At 38.5% G+C, this 11,940-nt stretch overlaps 1 protein-coding gene across 1 annotated transcript in view; it reads left to right on the forward strand.

The window, feature by feature from the left end:
- slc15a4 (solute carrier family 15 member 4) overlaps positions 1-10,887 on the forward strand; it is a 49,722-nt gene extending 38,835 nt beyond the window's left edge. Inside the window, exon 9 of the mRNA XM_079468089.1 lies at positions 8,964-10,887. Within this exon, the coding sequence (XP_079324215.1) occupies positions 8,964-9,115 (152 nt within the window). The 3' untranslated portion in view covers positions 9,116-10,887. The remainder of the gene's footprint in view (positions 1-8,963) is intronic.
- The last annotated feature ends 1,053 nt before the right edge of the window (positions 10,888-11,940 follow it).

Here is an 11,940-nt window from a genome sequence, read left to right on the forward strand (position 1 = left end):
TAGTCTCTAATGTCATGCAGAAAAAAAGTTAGTTCTTTGAATCACAATGAATTTTCTCGGTAGATATTGCTGGGATTTAATTGGATTGTCATATTGTAGTTATTTTGATTAAAATCAATTGGCGGCCTAAATTCGAAGAACTTCTTTAATATTGGCTCCTTTCTTCCTGTCGCGGTGTTAGTTAAACCAATATCTATCCCCTCAGTCCGCTGTATAGTGATGTGTTCAGAGGAGTTTATTGATCATTTGACTCACTTCGTCCTACACCTGGCCAACCTGCTGAGCCCATTGCTCACTTTTTCAATACTGATTATTGGACTATTCAAGAGAGTGAGAAGAGTGAACATAGCAGACACCCCCTAAACCCTCAGATCATGTGCACAGTGTGTGTTTTAGTGTAAACATATGTTTAACTGAGATTCTGACTTCTTGTGTGCTTGAAAGCATAGGCAGCGTTAACCAAATTCTCCGTCATCGACCAGTGATGGAAAAATCTTAAGGCCGCCTGTCATTTTGACGGATTACAATAAAGGCAATTTGTCACGATCTCGAAGGGACGTGTTTTTTTATCCATTAGCTTACTTACATTAGCTTACTTGAAGGCGCGTGTGAACAGCGGAGACTTGCGGTTCAGATGCATCTGTCACAGACCTTTGCATCTCGTGCACGCATAGACACAAAGGCGCGCAGTGCGTCTGTTTGGATACACATTAGAGTGGAAAAAGGTCTCTCTTGGCCTCTCCTCTGTTCAGTGAGCGGCAGAAGCAGCACGTTCATGACCAAACCGCAGCTTCAGTTACTTGTGAGTACAAAACACCATTTCCAATCAGCTGTCATGGTATCTGGCTAGACTAAACATATGTTAAAATAACGGACTATAAACAAGTTTAGCGCAAAGTAATGATCATTCTTGACTATATTATTAATCAAATGTCGTGCAGTGTTGACCCCGGATGCTCTCATGAACGTGCGTTGGAAAATAACACAGAAGTCAGGAAATTGTTGAAAATAGTCTGTGTTTTTGTTTCAGCACTTTGATGTTTGGTTCAAAGTCTAGTCTATAGAGGTCCCGGACCTCTAAATCTTAATTTGAGTCCTGAAGATAAACGGAGGTCCTAGGGTTCACAGTACTCTGATATGAGTTTTGTTCAGTATACAAAAATGCACAAAAGACCAAAAGCTCACAGGAAATAAAGCATTCATTAACTACAATTTTATCCGTTATTAATATTTGCTGATTCTCTCGTCTAGCAGTATAGTGTAGTCATTCTGCTGAGTCTTGACTCAAACTGTTTTTTATGCCAAAGCTCCTTACATTCTTCGTAAAGCTGAGCTTCAAGATATTTCAAAGAAAAAGTGAAGGTGTCAATTTGTGGGGCATTACTTTTGACTTTATGTATCTTTTGCCTTCCACCTCCTTTAACCTAATCTCTCTCTCTCTCTCTGAATCCTGCTCTTTCAGGAGTGGATTAAAGGTGTCGGATTTTCATTTGCACAGCCGGTTACGCCCGATGACACGTAAGCCACCTTTAATGGGCCAAATGAATTCCCTTACATCCCCTTCAGTTCTCCATCTTTAATTTCCCACCACCTCCAAATTAGGCCAGATAAGCCCTCACACGTGACAGGTATACCCTTTTGAAGCACACGTGATAAATACAGATACAGAATGTTAAATGACCAAAAAGAGCAGCACGCGTGTCATACGGGGCGACATGCCAAGGAAAAGTTAATAAAATCGCTACATGATGGACTGCAGAGGGCCCGCAGCAAGACAAATGCAGTCATCGGCCCCTGTAGAGTGAGACCTCCAGGTGCCTTATGGTATCTGCTGTAGCTGCCTTTATAATACACTGACACTCCAGAACCCAGGGTGCAATGTATCGTGAAATGAGGGCATGTGAAAATATATATACACTATTTAAAGTCAAGAGAACTACAATGTAAAGAATGAATTTCTTACTTTGTATTTTTATCTTGTTTTGAAGTACAAATAGACATTTTAAGTGCATTTTCTAAGGAAGCAATATAAGATGTTAACTTGAGTTTTCTGAAAGAAAATATAAAATAAGTTAATACATAAAATAAGTGTTTAATAATAGTTTTATGCATAAAACAAGCAGAAATGTATTGATATTTAAAACATTAAAATATTGCAGTGTTGCCATGTTTGTATATTTTAAACCACCTTTATTTTTTGTTGTTTGGTCTTAGATCATAAAGCTCAGCACATTACATTAAGTCATTTAGCAGATGCTTTCATCCAAAGCGTCTTACAAATGAGGTAAACAAAAGATGCAATTGCAACAACATAAGAACAACAAGTGTAATAAAAACATCTAATCTAGCCCAACACAGAAAAATATGCATTGGATAAAAGCTTCTGCCAAGTACATAAATGTAAAGATACATTTTAGTTTTTTTGGTCTTTATGAAAATGTAAATTATTCAGAATTGTATTGTTTATTTTTTGGCTTGTCTGCATTGGAAAGTAAAGACTTAAGACTTTCACTGTTATTTTCTTGCACCTCACAAAAACAGACTTGGGGAAATTAACAATGTAGTTATGACTGTTTCCAGAAACCAAGATCAATTGTTTGAACTAAGTTAGTTCAGCGATCTAGTTGATGACGCCAGACATGTGGTGCATCTACTACTAAATACGTTCAGATCGAATTAATGTCATGATAAACTTAATTACATGAATTGCATTTAAGGACTACTTTTGTTATTCTATTTTTGTCATCTGTTATTTTATTTCACGATATTTAATTAATTGATACGTGTCCTCCTACGTCATCCCAACCAGGAATTCCCCAGGGTCCTAGAGCACGCCGCCCATGCGCACTTTTCAAACAACATCGCATCTATTTTCTTGACAAGTTAAGAGATGTTAAACTTAATTTGTATATATTCAGAATGATGTATATAGAATGCACTGTGTGTTACTTGCTTACTTTGATCAAAAGCTTGATCCATTTACGTCTAAATGTCATAATAAAAAGGAACGATGCCACAGCTCTAGACCTGTAGTTCCAACTTCCAACACCACAACTTTGTGATGCTGCTTGCGATTGATTGTTTGAACGATGGTTCTGGGAAACACTGAAATGGTTGAACTATGCTGGAATGACTGAACTTGCGACCATATTGGCTAACGAGACTTTTGGGAAACGCAACCCCGGTCCCATACACACTACGTCGAGTTTTGATAAATGCGATTGTCAGTTCCTGCATTTTCTGTAGTTATTCTTATAGTAGACTGTGGTTGTCACTCCCTGAGATTAGTTACAGGACTAAGCGCTAAAAGTTGAAGCGACAACCAAAAAGTCCTCACCTAGGTAGTATCTATATTATTTGTATTGTTTAAAAATATACGGTATGTTTTAATATATTTAAATATATTCCAGTTTTCTCATTTGCATCAACATTGACATGACTGGGTTAATCCCTTTCATCTTGGGGCGATTTGATTTTGCTTAGCATTTGCATCAGAACACGTTCTCTTGACTACTTTTTCCCCCTCAAGTCTCTCTTTTTCCGAATCTTGTCTTAAGATTTCAGTGTGGTGTTGCTTCTGTTCGCATAAGCTCTTGTACTACACATCCTGTTTGAGATTCGTGTCAGGCTCACGCAGTTGTGCTCCAGTAATGTTTATTTTTCCATTACAGCCCAAACGCCGCAAAGCCGCGACAGCTGCCACTTTCCTGAGGGAAGCGCAAGCAATTTCCTCGGAGCGTGTCGCGTGATATATCTCCCTCTCCGTTTTTTGACTGAATGTTCTTTACGGTCTTGCCTTTCAGCGAGGCGACCGGAACCTCCACATCCTGCCAAGCGCTGCCGTTAAATCGTGTCAGCTTGTCAGAGGCATGGGAAGAACAACCACGTCACTTCCCAGCACTAAAACAAAAAAAGCATGTATTATTTTATTCTGCTTGTTTCCATCACTTTGTGTCGCCCCGTGGCGTGAATGTTACCTGTTTGTGGGTATTGATCGTGGTTTTTGCTCTTAGCTGTACTGTGGCATGTCGGTATTGTAAATGCAGCGTTTTTCACAGACAGGGGCATTTGTTTTCCCTTGCTGGAGGGCGACCAGATCCCAAGCTCTATTGCTCTCTCAGTCAAACTGTCCACCTGCTTGTAACACTTGTTGTCATTGGGGAGCGCCCGCTGTTAGAGAGTACATGAACGCAGCTAAGAAATTGATCTTGAGGTTCTCATAGTCACAACAGGTTATTGGATGGATACAGCAGAATGAGGCAGGAAATTATTGGGGAGTGAAAGTGGAATTGGATCGGGACGTCAAGTACGTCTGGATATAACTGCACCTCCCTTGCGAGCTCTTCATGCGAATCCTTTAGACAGCCAAACACCTTCCTCTCCAATAGCACCAGGCCACGATCCCGTCTCAAACGTCTACAAGCCCCCTCAGATGTTACACTGCTAAACTCCCTTTCTGAATCATAAAATGACAAATACCCTTCGTCCTCATGCGCTGTACATCACAGACGTGCTCCTGTGAAGCAAATCCATATAGAGTGTGGAAGTTGTGACGTTTCTGAGTATCTGCAATCTTGTAGTCCTTGCTTCATAAAATGCCTTTCATTTAGGCAGTAAATGCTGTTTTTCGGATGTGCCTATGGTGAAGAAAGTAGTATCTAATGGGCTTGCCACTCGCTCGTTCACAGTGTTTGGTCTTTGATCTTCATGCCATTTCATGTTTCATGTCTTTAATCAATGTCTTTTATAATGCACTTATCTTCTGCCTGTTTTGCTTCTCGAGGCTGTGGACAACAAAATGACAAGGACTTCTTGAGTGATCGTCTGTTACACAACAAATCTATTTTGCTTTCTCCTTGTGGTCTGTAGATGCTGTTTTAAGTTTTCAAGCGATTTACATCACCATAGAGGTGGGTGATCTGGCGATCTTAAATCGAGACCGATCTTGAAGGCGTCCTCAATCCACTTTTCAATGGACTCGCCAGAATCGTGATATTGTCTGATGTCTAAAACAAGAGGCGTGTTCGACAACATTCAGCGCTGCACAGACCCATTGGCGTATGGCATTGAAGCACCGCGAGAGCTTTGCATGCTTTCCGATCACTTCGTCGTGCTGCGAGGTCTGACGCGTGCGATACAGTTTTGCAAATTCATTAGACGGGACGGCTTGTTTTCGTGTGACGTTAGTCAATGGCACACCGCTTATTTACTTCGCTTTAGTCTATTTTGCGTTTGAAACTTGTTTCCTGGCTGCAGTTCATATAGCCTTTACCAGGGGTGTTCAATTAAAGTTCAAAGAGGTCCGGTCTTTATATTTTCTTCCAAACGGAGGTCTGGACAATATGTTTTTTGAAAATAAATAAATATTTAAAAAATATTGGTTTACTGTATAAGACATTTAACATTTGTTCATTACAAAATTTGACCCTGCTAGTGAAAACCCAGCAAAAGTCCTTCATAAAATCATCCTACAGAATATTCTGTGAAAATATAACGATATCTTTAATATTGACTGAATTTATTTCAGGTGCATTTAACTGTTTTCACTGTTTGGAAAAAACTATTGTGTACTGAACAACTTACACTGAAAGTCAAGTGTCTATTGTGGGAGCGTCTTTCATGGCAACCCGTCAAAATCAAACACAGTTTAACCTAAACGCTCGAATGAAAAAATACTGTAGTGTTCTATAGTATTTGATATAGCAAATTGTGGTATTCTTGATGTAAATTGATCAACTGTAGTAATACAAATATACTATTTACTATAGTAAGGTTCAAACAGACTATATTATATAGGAATTTGACTGCAGTTTACTTCAGGCCTAGTAAATACTATAGAATAGTGAAAGTGACCTATTTGTCATTTATGGTGAACCATACCTGAAATGTGACCTCTGCATTTAACCCATCCAGAGAGTAGTGAACACACGCACAGCAAGTCGTGAACACATGTACAACCGGAGCAGTGAGCAGCTATCACTGCAGCGCCCGGGGAGCATGTAGGGGTAAGGTGCCTTGCTCAAGGGCGTTACCTGCCGGCCCTGAGGATCCAACTGGCAACTTTCTGGTCACGAGTCTGACTCTCTAACCATTAGGCCACGACTGCCCAATAGGCAACTGCAGTATTTTTAAGTGGACAAACATTAATGTCCTCGTTGTTAAACATCTATTAATGTGATGATCCGTGCATTTGTATTTCAGTGCAAGATGATAACTTGTTGATATTTATACTTTTGTTACATGTACAACTGTTCAAACCTCGGTAGCACCAGTGCTATGTGGAAAAAACTTAATGTACAACCCTGTATGACAATTCAGATCGTGGATCGGCATTCTTTTTGAAGATCCCAATATGAATTTTTTGGGAAGATCGCCCAGCCCTACATCATCATAGTATTCTATGTTCCTCTTAGGTGCAATGCATTTTTTTGTCATTATTTACTCACCCTCTTCTCATTTGAAACCTGTATGACTTCATTCTTCTGCAGAGCATAAAATAAGATACTTTGATAGATGCTGGTAACTAAACAACAGCGTTTACTAAAAAACCCATTCAATTCTATTGTAAGGACACAAACCCAATGTAAGGGAACGGGTGCCACGTTATTCAATTACCATCATTCTTCAAAATATCATTTTTAGTGTTCTGTGGTGAGAAAAGAAAGTTCCACAGGTTTGAAATGAAGAAGAGGTTAAATAAATTATGACAGAATTTTCATCTTGGGGTGAACCATCCCTTTAAGCTCACAACATGGTGAACCCATTCTCAGCTCTTCCTCCACCTTGAAAAGATGTAGCTATTTAAGTACTATTGGTGTAAACCCTTGACTGCTCTAAAGCTCTATATGCTGCTCATAGAGGGGGAAATGAGAGAGAGATTTAATGCAGAAGGGATACTGGTTTTGGTTTTGCTTGAGTAAACCAGAGAGTCGATGGGTTTTCAGATTGCCAGTGGGTGCTTAGAACAGACACGCTTATCGAAGTCGAGTTAGGGTAGTATGAGCAGAGCAGATTGCCTGTTTGCTCTATTGCTTTTGGAAATACAGTTTTGTTCTTTCTTAGGGTTGACACATGAATGCAGCACATATACACACAGATGTTCAGATTCACGCTATCTACCTGTACACACTTAGAATAGCAATCTCACAGATGCTTAAAAGGGGAGGGTGATGAAAGCAAGGAATCTGTTATAAATATTTATTAAAGTGGGATATCGCTATATTTTATAATATGATTTTACAGAAGTTATCCAACTACTGAAAAAGGGACAGTTAAATAAATAGAAAGTAGCACTTGACAAAGTTTTTTTCACGTTTTTAAAGTCCATTTACGGAAGTCTTGCCACTCGGCAGCCATGTTTTCAACGCCTCTGGGCAGCCATAGCCATAGCAAGTCCACAGTCATATCTACTCATTTACATTTAGTCATTTGGGCAGACGCTTTTATCCAAAGCGACTTACAGATGAGGAAACATTGGAAGCAATTATAACAACATACGTTTTTAGGCGTTTTTTAAAGATGGCAACCGAGTCTGCTGATCTTGTAGCAGCTGGTAGATCATTCCACCAATGTGGAACAGATCCAGAGAAGGTACGGGAGAGTGACTTTTTTCCTTTTTGGGATGGTACCACTAGTCGTTGTTCCTTTGCAGACCGCAGTGATCTGGCAGGAACATAGATCTGCATTAGCGAGTGGAGATACAATGGTGCAGATCCAGTGTTGGTCTTGTAGGCCAGGAGCATAGCTTTGAACTTTATGCGGGCGGCAACAGGGAGCCAGTGTAACCTGATGAAGAGCAGAGTTACATGCGCTCTCTTCGGTTCATTGAAGACCACTCTTGCCGCCGCATTCTGGATCATCTGGAGAGGTTTGATTGTGCAAGCAGGAAGTCCAGCCAGAAGCGCATTGCAATAATCCAGTTTGGACAGGACAAGAGCCTGGACTAGGACTTGCGTAGAGTGCTCTGATACACTTACACAGTTCTGTACGCTTCTGCTGCTAAATTGCTTCTCCTACAGATTGAACACTAATCTCCGTTTAAATAACAATGCTGGCGTTTGGCCCCGCCCTCAGATGACACGCGCACACAAAGCAAACAAATTAAACTAGCCCAAGAACGAACGAAGGAACGATACTACACGCGGTTTCACCACGTGACAGAGCGGAAGTAAATACAAAGCGATTTCTCAGTTTAACACAGTACTAAAACTCAACAAGACACAATTTACACTTACACAGTTCTGTACGCTTCTGCTGCTAAATTGCTACTCGAATGGGGAAGGCAGATATTTCTAAAACGCTGGCAGAAAATCACGATTAAACAGCATACTTCCGATCAATAATATAATATGACATGAACTGTATCATAACTTTGGTTTGCTAAGCTTAAATTGCACTTAAAACTCCGATATCGCCTCATCTACTTCACCTGCGCACAGGCTGGCAAGTGCCTCACGAAAGCCCCGCCCCAGAGAATCGTCAGTCTTTTTTCGATTGACGATTGGCTCGTTTTACTAATTTTGCTTGAGCGGACATATTGAGCGTTTTATTTCTTTGCCATTGATTGTAACGGCAGTGGCGCATCTTGTTAATATTCATATCTTTGACGTTATTCCATTCCACTGAGCTAGTTTTCCATTGAAAACACATTCTTGACGGACGTGTCAAGAATTATGTTAAATTAAATTATTGTTTGACCGTTAGCCCTTCTGTTGCATCACTTGCCTATTAGAAGCACGTTTTCAAGACGTTAAGAAGTTTTTGTTTAGAGTAGCTCTTTGGCATGGCTATGTGTGCTATCAAATGCATGTCTCAATACATGCACATTCTGCTATGCACTTTCTTTCCTTGAGCGCTGTCTCAAGTTTTAGACATTTTTCAAAAGACTGTGTTCAATGCACGATCTGTGGTATCGTTTATTTTGCTAAACAACTGTATTTCTTTCTCTATATCTCCTTCTGTAGGAAACATCAACGATTGCACACTGAATTATTACTTCTTCCTCCTGGCAGCCATACAGGGAGTCACACTCCTCATCTTCCTCATTGTGTCTGTGAAATATGACAAACAGAAACCAAGAGCAAGCAGCAACAGTGCCTCTCTGACCAACTCCTGACCCCCATCATGTTCACAGCCTCACCACTCCTCCACCTCCAAAACATGTGCCTGAAACTTTTACAGGTCTTTTAAAAATGCTACCTGTTTATAAAAGCAATTGACTTATTGAAAAGTGGTTTACTTGAACTGTCAAATATCTGATTTTAACTGTTCATAATTTGGCAGAAAACTAAACGAGTTATAGTTCGAATGCTTAAATAGCTCAAAGTATTATATCAAGTTATGTTGGTTCACTCCAATAGCAGACTGAAATGTGAAGTGTGTATGGTAAAGTTGGGCTGATTAGATTGTGGATAATCTTTTTAAAGAACATTTATAAAATTTGTTTAAAACATTAACAAATGTTCTGTACATTGTTACCATTCATAAACGACTGAGTTTATAGTGAGGGTAGTAACATTTTATTTTATTATATGGTTGGATTTAAATATTCTTTTTGGCATTGTGGTTTGCACTCAATAAGGTAAGGCTATACTGTTATTTTGTCACATCTTGTTGTATTAAAAATGTCTTTTTGGGCATGTTGTGGTACTTTTTAAACAGTTTTTAAGATACTTTTTGATGATTACTTTTGGTGTGTTGGTGTTTTTCTTCCACAGATATGTCGTTCAGGATCTATTTGCACTGTATTTTTTTATCACTTGATACTAATATCTTAAACAGCACTATGGTTGGCAATTCAATATTTGAAATGAGTTTCCAATGATGTCAAATGAACACATTGAGAGTATCTTCACTGATGTTTGAACAATACTCTCAATCTGCTCAAGTGGTATGTTGAAATTGAAGATTGCATTTTTAAAACTAAACTGTATCGCAAAAGCAATTTTAATGTTTAATGCTGTCATGTAATAGTTTGAAACTGTGGTACCAGACCTATGGCATTACATGAGTTGGTCTTACTTTATACATTTTAAGGCATTCATTTTCCACCAGCTTTTAATTTATGATTCGGCATCAAATGCCAACCACTTCTGCATTTTCTCTAATGCTTATGATATTGAGCGTACCAGAAAAATAATGAATCTGCCGTTTTAAATGTTCACAGCTCAGTTGATTTCTTATATCTGAAATATCTCTGTGAAGGGTTTTTGAAAGAAACAACCTGCTGCTTATTTTAATGGTTTGTGACTTTTGTAGGATTATACTGTACAACATCAGGGTGAAGTTATGATGTGAAATCAAATCTCTAGTAAAACATATTTGTTATTGCATATTTTACATGAAATCATGAATTGTACATTCTGGCTTAGCTTCACATCATTAACGTGTGAACCTCAGCTTCATAAAGACGCCTGTTGCTTGAAATCTAATGCTAATTTTTCCACAACTAAACCTGTTTGGCTGCTATTTTGTTAGTTTTCAATCTGTACCGTGACAGCATTAACACAGAAGGGTGACAACACTCCTATTACACTTTATACTGTGTTGTCATGTTTCGAATAAACGTGTGGTGTTTCGATTAAGTTTTTCAGCAGTTACAGATTGTGCCTTCAATACTAAAGTTGCTCTTCATGACCGTTTTGACTGATGCTGTTTCTTACATCATTGTTAATGTCAACCTTGGGAATAACCCCGACTGTAATAATGAAAATCCTTTGGGTCACTTTTGACAGACAGTCAGTATGCAGTATTTTAAAAGCTTTGTTTAAATATTTTTTAGCATCTTTAATGAAGCTTATGTCAATTCAATTCTTTTTCTTTCAGATCAGCTTTTGCTTGAAAGGAAATATATCTACAGTTTATCTTAATAAAATGCATCTGAGAGTTGGTGTTCGTGTATATTTATATACTGTATATACATATATATATATATATGTATATATTGAGCTGCTCATATATAGTTACATTCCACATTTTCTCAGCTTATATAGAAACCCTGTAATCTCTTACATTCAATTGCATTGCTGTATGATTTTATCAGACGGGAGCGAAATCATAACATCGCTCTCCACTCGAGCGTTTCAGAACTAAGATACAAACGAGTCATTTCCTGCTGAGAGTGTGACCGTCATTCTCATGTTTAAGCTTGTTTTTCTCCGTCATTCTTTCCTGATTCACACCGTTGACACAGCTTATAGATCCCCGCTGTCTCTGAGTTTTTAACAGTGTTATGCTCTATTTATGGGAAAGTAGAAGACTTGAAAATGTAAATGTTATATTTATTTCAAAATGATTTATTTGAGCTGCTTACCCGATAAAACAGGCTCAGGATTTTGCTAACACGACTCTTATCATAAAATGAATCATTTGAAAGTATTTTAAAATAAACACGTTTTTAAGTTATGTGTTTGGCATACAGTGGGAACGTATTAATAAAAAAATGTATGTAATGATACATACGTTTAGATGCACCGCAAAGGGCTTTAAATAAAAGTATCTGCCAAATGCATAAATGGAAAGATGAACTGTGTCTAAGTTCTCATTGTAAAAATACTTTTTAACAGGCACAAAGCAAATGAGGAACGTATTGAAATGTAAATCATTTTCAAGATCCACTTTTGGAGCAAGTCCATTCACTCTGAGGCCATCTTGGAAACACACTCCAACAAGGTTGTTCAGTCACACAGATACAGCTCCTATCTAGTTGAACGGTAAATATAGAACTCACAGACAGCTTGCCAAGTTCATGTTTTCTTAGCACATTAGAATTTAGCATAAATTGATGAACATGTAAAGGCTGCTTTGGTATCTAACAAACAATGAGCAATTCAGCATGTATTCATCCGTGTTAATGTCAGGACGACCATTCATGTTAGTTCATTCTGCATTTGCATTTATAATGTTTTACAATCTTTTGATTGTAAAGTGTTGCAGTATATG

This window comes from Barbatula barbatula, assembly GCF_947034865.1.
Source record: "Barbatula barbatula genome assembly, chromosome: 11".
NCBI classification, from domain to species: domain Eukaryota; kingdom Metazoa; phylum Chordata; class Actinopteri; order Cypriniformes; family Nemacheilidae; genus Barbatula; species Barbatula barbatula.